At 45.2% G+C, this 12,501-nt stretch overlaps 1 protein-coding gene across 1 annotated transcript in view; it reads left to right on the top strand.

Annotated features, from left to right (window-relative positions):
• Positions 1-12,501, top strand: part of SPINT1 (serine peptidase inhibitor, Kunitz type 1) — a 47,740-nt gene that overhangs the window by 14,220 nt on the left and 21,019 nt on the right. The window contains exons 3-4 of the mRNA XM_077260791.1: positions 8,526-8,670; positions 9,484-9,663. Of these exons, the coding sequence (XP_077116906.1) occupies positions 8,526-8,670; positions 9,484-9,663 (325 nt within the window). The remainder of the gene's footprint in view (positions 1-8,525; positions 8,671-9,483; positions 9,664-12,501) is intronic.

Below are 12,501 nucleotides of genomic sequence, written 5' to 3' on the forward strand. Positions count from 1 at the left end.
GTCTTTCCGTCCTCACCGGGTAGGACTTTGGTGATAAGTCCCATTGGCCAGTCATTACGATGAGCCTCTTTGTCCTTTAAGTGAACAAGGTCTCCTTCTTGGAGATTGGGACTGGGCGTCTGCCATTTGTGACGGTTTTGAAGCAAGTGTAAATATTCGGTCTTCCAGCGATGCCAAAACACATTAGCCAGGTGTTGAACTTGTCTCCACTGACGTTTGTAAATGTCCTTGTTATCGAAATTCCCAGGTGGGACTGTAGCGGCTCCAATCTTCTGTGTAAGGAGTGTAGCTGGAGTAAGTATCGTTGGAGCATCGGGGTCGGATGATACTGGAACCAAAGGTCTAGCATTTATTATGGCTGACACTTCTGCGAGGAAGGTGACCAGAACTTCATGAGTAAGGGGAAGTTTATGGTCCAGCAACATGGAGTCGAGGATCCTTCGTGCAACACCAATCATGCGTTCCCAAGATCCACCCATGTGTGGAGGGTTGAATACCCAAGTGCATCCATTGTCGGACAAGAAGTTGTCAAACTGCAGTTCCTTGCAGGCTCCTACAAAGTTTGTGCCGCAGTCGGACCGGAGTTGTTTGGCAGGTCCCCGGATGGAAAAGAATCTTCTTAGGGCATTGATGAAGCTGGAGGTATCCATGGATTCAATAACCTCGATGTGAACTGCACGGATACTGAGACAGGTGAATAGGACAGCCCATCGCTTACTGTTCGCGGCTCCTCCACGGGTTTTCCTGGTAACAACCGACCATGGCCCGAAGACGTCTACACCAACATATGAAAACGGTTGGTCCATGCTCAGTCGATCTGCTGGGAGGTTCGCCATTTGTTGTTGTTGGTGTTTTCCTCGTAACCTTCGACACTTGACACATCTATGGAGAACTGAAGAGACGCACCTCTTCATTCCCATGATCCACAAGCCAGCAGACCTGATGGCACCTTCAGTAAGATGTCTGCCTTGGTGCTGTACTCGTTCGTGATAGTGCCGAATCAACAGAGTAGTGACGTGATGTCGACCTGGAATGATGATAGGGTTCTGCTCCTTATCGTATAGGTCTGATTTACTTAAACGTCCTCCCACTCTTAGAAACTTGAGATGATCGACTACTGGATTCAAGTCGAGTAGAGTGCTGTTTTTGGACACGCTGACTCCCTTGGTAATACTGCCAATCTCATGTGAATATTCTTCTTGTTGCACACACCTGATGATAACTTGTTCAGCATGGTCTAGGTCGTCGGCAGTAAGATGACTCTTACACACGTGCCAACCATGGCACCCTGAGGGCTTGTCCTTTGTAAAACAGCGAGCAATGTGAATGAGACGAGCTACAGTTCGTACAACGGAGGACCAGCTTGAAAAGCGTTCAAAACGATGAGACTTCAAACCTTGCCTAGATGTCATTGAAGTATAGTGAGCAGAGATAGTTTGTCTTATCTCCTTGTCAGATTCTGGTTCCACCAGCTCATAAGCATTTTTGGTGTTGTTCGCACAGAAATCTTCGTACAGGAGACTGGGAGGCGTCAACCACATGTTGTCACCAAGCTTAGAAGCAGCTGCGAGTCTTGTACCTCGGTCGGCTGGGTTTAAATCGGTGGAGATGTGATGCCACTGCTCAGGGGTAGAAAAACTTCTGATGCGCTCAACTCTGTTGCTCACATATGTATAGAACTGCTTTGTTTGGTTGTGAATGTACCCGAGTACCACCCTGCTGTCAGTGTAGAAAGTAAAGGAATCAATTGTAATGTCCATTTCGTCTTGTACAACTTCAGCAATTTCTACTGCCAATACCGCAGCACAAAGCTCGAGTCTGGGTACAGAGTGTGCAGGCTTTGGAGTTAATTTGGCTTTACCCAGGATGAAACCACAGTGTACCTTGTTAGCTCCTAAGGTCATCAGATAAGCTACTGCGGCTATGGCTTCTGTAGATGCGTCAGAGAAAATATGGACTTCTCTTCTGATTGCAGTCGAAGGTGATCTTGGAGAATAACAACGTGGGACTTGGAGTTGCTCTAAGAACTTCAGAGACTTCTTCCACGCCTCCCACCTTTGCTGTTTCTGAGTTGGGAGCGGGGTGTCCCAATCCGTGTTCTCGGCCGTAAGCTGTCTTAACAGTATCTTGCCTTGAATAGTGATGGGTGCTACAAACCCGAGAGGATCATAGATGCTATTTATGACAGATAGGACTCCTCGTTTGGTAAAGGGTTTGTCATAGGGTGACACTTGGAAAGTGAAGGTGTCCCGTTTGATATCCCACAGTAGACCAAGGCTGCGCTGTGTTGGAGGAACATCGGAACCCAAGTTGAGGTCCTTTAGGTTTGTGGCATGGTCCTCAGATGGAAACGCGTTCATTACCTCTTGACTGTTAGAGATAATCTTGTGGAGTCTGAGGTTTGATGTGGATAGCATTTCCTGTGTTCTGGAGAGTAGGTCAATTGCATCTTCGCTTGTGGGCAAGGACTTGAGCCCATCGTCCACGTAGAAGTTCTTCTCTACAAATTGCCGAGCATCGGAACCGTACTCTCTCTCACCTTCCTGGGCTGTCCGTCTCAGTCCATAGATCGCCACAGCAGGTGAGGGACTGTTGCCGAAGACATGGACCTTCATCCGGTAGTCTATGACCTGATTGTTGACGTTGTTGTCCTTGTGCCATAGGAACCTAAGATAGTTTCTGTTGTCTTCTTTCACAATGAAGCAATGAAACATCTGCTGAATGTCGGCCATTATGGCAACAGGTTCTTGTCTGAAGCGGATCAATACTCCAAGGAGGCTGTTGTTCAGGTTGGGCCCAGTTAGGAGCAGGTTATTGAGAGAGAGGCCTTCAAACTGAGCACTGGAGTCAAACACCACTCTGATCTGATTAGGCTTGCGAGGGTGATAGACACCAAAGGATGGAAGATACCAACATTCTTCTCCCTCCCTCAGTGGTGGCGCAGGTTCAGCATGATTTCTGTCAAAGATGTTCTGCATAAAGTCAATGAAATGCTTCTCCATCTCTGGTTTCCTCTTTAGGGTACGCTTTAAGGATGAGAACCTTGCAGTTGCTTGCTGCAGGTTGTTCGGCAACCTCACTCTTGGGAAACGAAAGGGTAAAGGAGCTACCCAACTGTTGGAGTCGTCTTGAACAAATTCTTTATCCATAACCTTTATAAATTCCTTATCTTCCCTTGTGGGTGCCAACTTGTTGTCATTACTTGTGGAATCGAACACTGATGACCCGAGGTTTTCTTCCCAGGACTGGAGTGTGCTCATGTTGTTGAAGGATTCCTGTTGCCACTTGGTGTTGCTCACTTTCTCTTTCACCCAGTAGTGATGTGGGCATGGTTGGAAATGGGTGCTGCGACCATTTGACAAAATGTGTGTCTTGTAAGAGGAGATGTTGTTAGGTCTCTTCATCTTGTGTATGCAAACATTGCCTATGATTACCCAGCCTAGATCTAAGCGTTGGGCAAATGGTGCATCGTGTGGTCCATTAATTTGCTGACGCACCTTGTGCAGCCGGAGGATGTCTCTGCCTAGCAGAATCAGGATATCTGCACTGTTGTTGAGGGCTGGTATCTTGTTTGCTATCCCCTTGAGATGTTGGTGATGAAGAGCAGCCTCTGGCGTTGGGATCTCTTCTCGATTGGATGGAATCTGGTTGCACTCGACCAGTGTAGGTAACGGTATCTCGACGGTGTTCTCAAGAGATGTCGCTGTAAGACCACTGGCCCTTCTCCCATAAACCTCTGTAACACCACTGCAGGTACCTAAGGTGTAAGGGTAGGCATTTCCCTTTAAGTTAAACATATCAAAGAGTTCTGACCTTGCAAGTGATCGGTTGCTCTGATCATCCAGAAGGACGTACACCTTCACGGCTTTCTCTGGGTGACCGTTGGGATATACGTTCACCAGGCAAATCTTCGCACAGGACTTGTCCCAGAGGTCTTCTCCACAGACTTCTGTGCATGAAGAAGATATTGTGGTATGGCTTGCAGTTTGAGCTGCGTCCTCCCCGCCATGGCTCGTGGTGGGGGAAGGAGTAAGTGTAGAGTCAGGACGGAATGGGTGGAGTGCTTGTACGTGGTCCTCACTGTCACACTCCATGCACTTAATTGTAGTTTTACAGTCTTTAGCAAGGTGTTCAGTAGAAGCACAACATCTGTAGCATACCCCGAACCTCTTTAGAAGCTCCTTGCATTCCTGGAGCGGTTTCTTCCTGAAGCCGATGCACTTTTTTAAGGGATGTGGCTTCTTGTGGATGGGACATTCACGATTTGGGTTCTCTATCTTTTCACCTTTGTTACTCTTGTCTGGGGCTGGTGTTGGTAAGGGAAGAATATCCGTCTTCTTCACTGACACTGGACCTCTGCGGTTTCTGTCGTTCGAGCGTGCGCTGACGTATTTAGAAGGAGGTGAAGCTGGGCCACTGGATTCTTGGTAAGAAAAGCTTGGGTCGTTCTTGCGCTCTGCCACGTCTTTTATAAACTCACAGAAGTAGGAGAATGGAGGAAATGACACTTGATGGTCTTTCTTGTATTTTGACCCTAGTGTAGTCCACCTTTCTTGCACGTTGTACGGTAGCTTGGAGATAATGGGATTTACTCCACGAGCAGTGTCCAGGTAGCTGAGGCCAGGTAGGTGGGTGTCTGCCTTGGCCAGCTGGAGCTCTAACAGCAAGTCACTGAGCTCTAGGAACTTTGAACTGTCCTTGCTTGATATCTTTGGAAAACTCTGTAGACGCTTGAACAGTGCATTCTCTATGGCTTCTGGACTGCCAAAGTTTTTCTCTAGTCTTTCCCATGCAGCCATGAGACCAGCCATTGGATTACTGATATGTACAGACCTGAGTCTCTTGACACGCTCTGTGGATTGTGGTCCTAGACATCTGATTAGCAGGTCCAGCTCTTCGGCAGCAGTGATGCCGAGGTCACTAGTTACGGTTCTAAAGGCATTTTTCCAACCTCTGTAATTTTCAGGTTGGTCGTCAAACCTTGTGAGACCGGTTTTAGTAAGTTCGCGGCGAATCATGTACCTTGCGAAGTCGGACATGTCTGTTCTTTCTGACTTAGGATGCACGAATGTGGGCTGAGCGGTGTTGTACATAGGAGTGGAGACGTCTTGGACTTGAAACGTGGGTAAGTATGGAGTGGCATATGCATTTAGTCCAGCAACCGGTTTGGTGGGTATAGTCTCTGCTACATGCGGAGCTGGCACTGTGCGGTTGTCGAGAGTATAATGACCTGCCGGTATATTGGGTTGCGTGTAGATAATAGCCTGTGGAGTTTGATGAGATGCAGGGTCTTGGCGCATACTGGAATACGAAGGAAGTTCAAGTTTGGGAGCATTGTGCTGACCTTGAGTGTAGGGTTCTGTAAGTTGATCGGCATCCTGGTGTCCTGGAGAAGCATGAACGCCATCAGAAGTGTTAGTGATGATCTGCGGTTCGCCATTTTGGCTTAGCACGTAGTCTCTTGTGCGTTCAATAGGGTCCTCCGCCTCCACTTCACACAAACTGATGCTGTCTCTTTGACTCCCACTGATAGCTCGCTCCAGGATCCTTAACTCCGCCATGGCTGTTGCGTGCTCACATTCCTTCTCCAGAGCTTCCTTGCGTGCTGCATCCGCATCCATTTCTGCTCTCTTTTGTGCTGTGGCTGCATCCATATCTGCTCTCCTTTGCGCAAAGGCTGCTTGTATCTTAGACGTTTCTGCCTTAGCACGTGCCCTTATAAGCTGCTGGCTGAGAGTGGAATATTTTGATGAACTTGACCTAGATGAGCGTTTTGAGTGCTTAGACGATTTGGATGAGCGAGATGATGCATCTGGTGTCCGTGCAATTTTAGCCTCTATCTTTGTCTTAATGTCGCGTACGGTGCAGTCCCTTTCAGAATTAAGCTGCTGGAAACTTTGCAATTCTTTTAAAGTCTCTGGCAAATTCAGTTTCTTCAGGAGAATAATGTATTGATCAGTCTTCTCCATATACCTTTGGTATGCTGTGCATAATTGTTCTAGGGCTCCCTCAAGTGGTAACTCATGAGAAGCAGGCCTTGATACAGTGTCTATGTGACTCAGCACTTTCTCCCACAGTGAAGACACATCACTATATACAACACATTTTTCAGTCTCTAAATTCTCCATGACTTTCCATGTAGGTTTAACTGTACGTTTTCCTCTTTCACTAGCTGGTGGATGGGGATCTGGGTCTCTTTCCTGTGTTTGTAAGTCTGGTAGGGACATTGTATTCCTTGCTTCAGACATGATTTGCTTGCAGGCAGGAAGAGTGGATGATGAGGGTTATACTTCTCACTGTTTATCTGCAGTGTGTGCTTCTATGCACACTGGGGTCTGGCTGGGAACTGGGTTACTGTGTATCTGGGAAATGTCCTTTTCCACTGAGGTTCAGCACAGACCTTGAGTTACTGTCTCTGAAGGCAGGCTATTCCTTTTTACTATTCTGACTCATGGGTATGTAGAACGCAGTGGTGCCTGGATAGGCCAATTCTTTTGGGCGCTTCCGTATTGACCTGTACTCACGTTCATACCGATTTATCAGATAGCTTAACTCAGCCACGTTCTCATGTAAGAAGACTCCAGGAAAAGAGGATTGCTTTAACCGAAATTCTTGTATTATGATGAAAGCAGCAGGTAAAAAGGAATATTCAACAGAGGACATGTAATAGGATGCATACAGATATGGGGATGATGACAAAATGGAGAATAAGGGCGTGAACAAACATACATCACAGGACTACAGTGAGAGAGTTGGGACAAAATAAAGGGAAAGGCAAACTTCTGCCTAGAAAGAAAGGATGGAACACAAACAATGCAAACATTAAATGATTTCTCAAGTCGTGGGACATGACAAGCTCTCTGCTGCCCCCTATCGTCCGGATAATTACACGATTGGCCGACGATCATCGGAGAAGGCTGCGGCCTGGTCACCTCACTAGGTCGATTATTGGAAACTAACGGTGAGCGTATGGTATATACACCTCTGGATTCCATCACGTGGAATATGTGTATAGACCCCGGTACAGTCAATGCTAACTCTCCGATGACCCCAGACTACTCCCCGCCAACAACAATCCGTCTTGGGCGATTGGACACTGTACGATTGCTTATTACTTTAAGGTGTAGTTTACAGAGCAAAAGGAACAGAACTATTCAATTTTATCTTTAATCCAAAAAGAGGCAGTGTTTATGAAAAATATACAAAAGATTTTACAAGGGGGACAAAACAATACAGCGTAAACAGCTACATAAAATAAAAGGGATTAACAGGAGAACTTCCTACACCGATCGCAGAAACTATTACGTTGCGCCAAAAGAGATCACTTCCCTTGAGTCCGTCAATAAACGGGGTCCATGAATATATGATATGTATTTCTCTGCACGATCACAGATCATAATTCAGCTTGATCTTTTGAGACCCTGAGTCCCACCCACACACCCCCCTGTAATGACCTCACATGGGCTAGGTTGTGGGCTGGTCTCAGCCCTTCATGATTGTAGGAAATCTCAACTAATGCAATAACTCGTCATCAGAGGACGGCCGCAGGAGTTTGAGACTGTCCTTTTTGTATCGGGATTTTATCTATACTTAGAGACCAATCATGGCCTTAGCTGCTGGCAGTTATATGGCTCATATGGCTTTGGGGCCTTGTGGTGGGGGCTATAACTTATTTATTTTTGCCTAGTTATCCTGGTGCTGAAAATGTACATCTCATTAGTATCAGATGGATAGAAATCCCAATATTCTGTGTTTTCTTTCGAAGTCACACTGTCTGAGCTGATTTATGGTAACTGAAGTGACCATGGCTATTTGTAAAGGATGTGAGATCTCCATTTGATCCACTCAAAACCTAATAAGACTTTTCCTGTCTCTGGGTCTATGGACAATACACATCCCCTTCAGTCACCTTGGCAGAAAGAGGGCTCCTTGCATTTTAATTAAGCTGCTTTACATCTCTTTGTACATTTTACATAAAGTCAGATTTGAGTGCTAGCCCACATTTGCTTATCGCAAATTGGAGAGGATAGAAAAAAGGGAGGGATGGGGGATATGATGGACCTCAAGGAATTTTTTTTTTAAATATTTCTAGGACACGCTCACTAAATGAAATTAATGTATCCACAAAAAGTGAACATACTTTATTTATTTTAACTAAATGGATGTATTTAGGTCTAAAAAATATTTTTTGCAATTGGGTTAGATTAGAAATGTTGCACTTTTTGACCTTTCCAGGCTTTAAGTTTCTGGGCACATTCATATGTGGCCTGTGACTATCAATCAGCTGAGAGGCGATCAAAATCACAAACTCGCCCCTCAAACTGTCAGAATGCGGTCTCTGAAGTCTTAGTTGACTCATTCTAGTCAGCAATAGATAATGCAAGACAATAAGATGCAAACACTATGCCTCTTGTCTATTAATTTTTCTTTTTTAGAAATCTTCTCTGGTGATCTCGTTTTACATGGCGCTGTAGCTAAACCCTGGAAGGATCATTGATTCATTGATATTACTTACTGTCTTATAGCCAATGGAGGATGAACCGGAGTACCTTCAAGTGTCTAATCTTCAGAATGGAGAATACGTCTTTCAGCTGGTGGTCACTGACACTGCAAGTCATCAGAGCTCGGCCACTGTTACCATCACAGTGCTGACAAAGGAACTGACTGAGGGTACGTGTGTAAGACTACTTCTAACTTTTTAGTCTTGCTATTTCTTTGCTACCAGAGCTATTTTAGAGTTTTCTGCAGGCTCGTTATCAGCAGAGCTAGAATTGGAATGACTGATAAGATCTCTATGCCCAGCTGGTAACACAGGATCCACCAATCGCAATAGATGTCACAGCTACCCCGTCTTCACATTGACCTTTGCCCCATGATAATTAGACGCTTCAATACAAAAGATAGGGTCAAAGTCTGTTTATTATTATTATTATTATTATTATTTATTATAGCGCCATTTATTCCATGGCGCTTTACATGTGAGGATGGGTATACATAATAAAAACAAGTACCATAATCTTAAACAATACAAGTCACAACTGGTACATGAGGAGAGAGGACCCTGTCCGCGAGAGCTCACAATCTACAAGGGATGGGTGAGGATACAATAGGTAAGGGTAGAGTTGGTCGATCGGCAGTTGCTGCAGATTGTAGGCTTGTCGGAAGAGGTGGGTCTTCAGGTTCTTTTTACTACTTTATTATTTTTATTTTTCTGTTTATTGCTGCTAATGTACATGTATTGTTCCCTGAAACAAGAAATTAAATTCTAACAAAGCCCCAGTGGCCGGTGAGACTATTGCAATATTTTATTTTTTTTTTTACTGGGATCCGTTGGAATGCTTCATACCACATAAAGAGGTACTGGTTAGATTTCAAAACTACATAATTAAGTAAAATGTATATAAATATTAATGTCAGTAAGATTATACACGTGTACACTGGGAAAATGAAATTATCTTACATTTTGTCTGATTTGTTTTGCAGCATACTGTCATTCTCCTAGGAAAGTTGGCCGATGCCGAGGTGCCTTCCAGCGATGGTGGTATAACCCAGAAGTAAATGAGTGTGAAGGGTTCACATTTGGAGGTTGCAATGCAAATATGAACAACTATGTACGAAAAGAGGACTGCAGACAAACCTGTGTGAATTCTGCCGAACATGGAGGTAAAATTACATCCTTATTAATAAAATTAAATATAAAAGCCGCAAAACCAGTATCCTTCAGTTTGAAAGGAGCATCGGTCATGCGCTGTTGCTTCGATCAGTCTGAGACTAAAGTAGATGACTGAGCACTGTAACTGGCTTATAGTCTTAAAGGGGTATTCCCATCTTCAAGATGCTATCCTAATATGTAGTAGGTGTAATAATGAAAATGTTAGCAAATGCCTCCAATTAGAAATGTAGCATAGTTCTTCTGATTCACGATGACACTTGCCCCATGGTCAGGGGCGTAGCTAGAGCTTTTGCCGCCCGGGGCTGTTCCCGAGTTTGCCCCCCCCCCCCGGGTCATGTGACGGGGGTCATGTGATACCTGAACCAGATTATTCCAGAAAAATGGTTGGGCCCTACTCTACTGTAACCTATTAAATATTTGTTAAAATATGCAATACAATTTAGGCATATTTTGACCAATATCACATACAAGGAACAAATACCACCGCACCATGACCAGACCACAAATTACAACCACAGTGATCGAATAATATCACATACAAGGAACAAATACCACCGCACCATATCAAGAGCACATATTACCACCACTTGGTGACCAAATAGCACATACAAGGGTCAAATACCACAACACCATTTCCAGACCACATATTACCACCACATAGTGACTGAATACTACAATACTGATCAGTAATAAAAAAGCAAACAAAAAAAAACACAATACTATCACCATAAGTGCCAGTATTCACAGGAGATCTGTACTTAGTATGCAGTGTCTGTGTAGAAGTAATACAGCGATCACTGGTGACATTGTACACAGGACCTCTGTATATAGTGTATAGGTAATACAGTGATCACTGGTGACATTATACACAGGACCTCTGTATATAGTATACAGTGTATAGTGTCAGTGTATAGGTAACACTGACTCACCAGTGACGTCTCTAGGTGAAGTCTTTCATCCAGCACAGACCGCCATCATTTCTTCCAGCCAGCACTCGTTTCTGCAGGAAATAAGTTCTCGAGCTCCGCTTGCAGAACACATTACTTAATTTTTTCACAAGTTCTACATTACACCACATGAAGAAAAAAAGTCGATAGTGTCACTCTACACAGTAACAGGTCGCCCCCCCATTTAAAACAATGTCCTCAAAAGTGTGTCCAGCAATCTGCCCCAGTGTCTCCAGCAATCATCTGCCCCAGTGTGTCCTCCAGCATTGCCCCCAGTGTGTCCAGCAACCTGCCCCAGTGTCTCCAGCATTGCCCCAGTGTCTCCAGCAATCATTTGCCCCAGTGTCTCCAGCAATCATCTGCCCCAGTGTGTCCTCCATCATTGCCCCAGTGTGTCCAGCAATCTGCCCCAGTGTGTCCAGCATATTGCCCCGGGCCCCCCGGATTGCCGTTCGCAAAAAAAAAAAACGAGTTCTCCTCACCTGACCATCGCTCCAGCGGCGAGCTCCCTCCAGCAGCGTGGACTCGCCGGCGACTGACAATGACGCCGGCGACGTGTGCGCTGCTGCGCCTGCGGCCGACTTCAGCTGCCAGCCTCCAATTGGCTGGCGGCTGTTAACTATTGACGTGCAGGCGCGCACAAAAAGTCAATAGGAAACCGCCGCAGCGCCGGCCGCGGCCCAGTGACATTGTGCCGCCCGCGTCCCCCCCGCACCCCCCCTTCCTACGCCACTGCCCATGGTAGGACAGTTAGTGGTCGATACCATGGCTACCTAAGCTACTGCATTTCCCTTGCCATGGGGTAAGCATAATGACGAATCAAGAGAACTATACTACATTCCTAATTTGAGGTAATTTGCTAATATTATTTATTATTATTACACCTACTACATATTGGGATAGGATCTTAGAGATGGGAATACCCTTATATGTGAAAAATGAGGTGACATTTCCTTTAATAAATGCAAATCGAAGAATATAAAAGATAGCACTCACCCTGTTTCTTCAAATGTGAGAATCCTTTAATCCATAAATGGAAATGTTCCAGACAAGGTGCGGTACAGGCAAGGGCAAAACATTAAGGGAGGGAGCGTGTGGAGACGAGACTGACGACGGCCGTTTCGCGCACAGGCGCTTCTACGGGTCCATGGACCCGTAGAAGCGCCTGTGCGCGAAACGGCCGTCAGTCTTGTCTCCACACGCTCCCTCCCTTAATGTTTTGCCCTTGCCTGTACCGCACCTTGTCTGGAACATTTCCATTTATGGATTAAAGGATTCTCACATTTGAAGAAACAGGGTGAGTGCTCTCTTTTATATTCTTCGATTTGCATTTGGATATGTTACTTTTGGACTAACAGCACATCCCCACCTTCATAGTAAGCGCACTCCGCCCAGCCTCGAGGACTCTTATTCGCAGCTGTGTAAATTGGCAAAAAAGTGCCTTCAGTGCCGGTCACTCCTTTTTTTTATTTTTGATTATATTTCCTTTAATAAGATGCGGCCACCCCCATTAGGGCTTATCTACACCATTCTGTAATGCTATAGCAAGACAGGTCCTAACTGGAATTAACCAGCGGACCAAAAGAGAACCAAAGTATACTCAAAAAGTCATATTTTATTAATCATTATTAAAAAGGATAAAAGACAGAATACATCAAAACAAAATAAATACCCTTAGAGGGGCACCAAATCAGCCAACCAATTTAAATACATAAATGGCTCCCTGTGATAAAAATCTGTAAAAACCTAGTGCTTAAAGGGAACCTGTCACCTGAATTTGGCGGGACCGGTTTTCGGTCATATGGGCGGGGTTTTCGGGTGTTTGATTCACCCTTTCCTTACCCGCTGGCTGCATGCTGGCTGCAATATTGGATTGAAGTT

This window comes from Ranitomeya variabilis, chromosome 1 (assembly GCF_051348905.1).
Source record: "Ranitomeya variabilis isolate aRanVar5 chromosome 1, aRanVar5.hap1, whole genome shotgun sequence".
In the NCBI taxonomy this organism is placed as follows: domain Eukaryota; kingdom Metazoa; phylum Chordata; class Amphibia; order Anura; family Dendrobatidae; genus Ranitomeya; species Ranitomeya variabilis.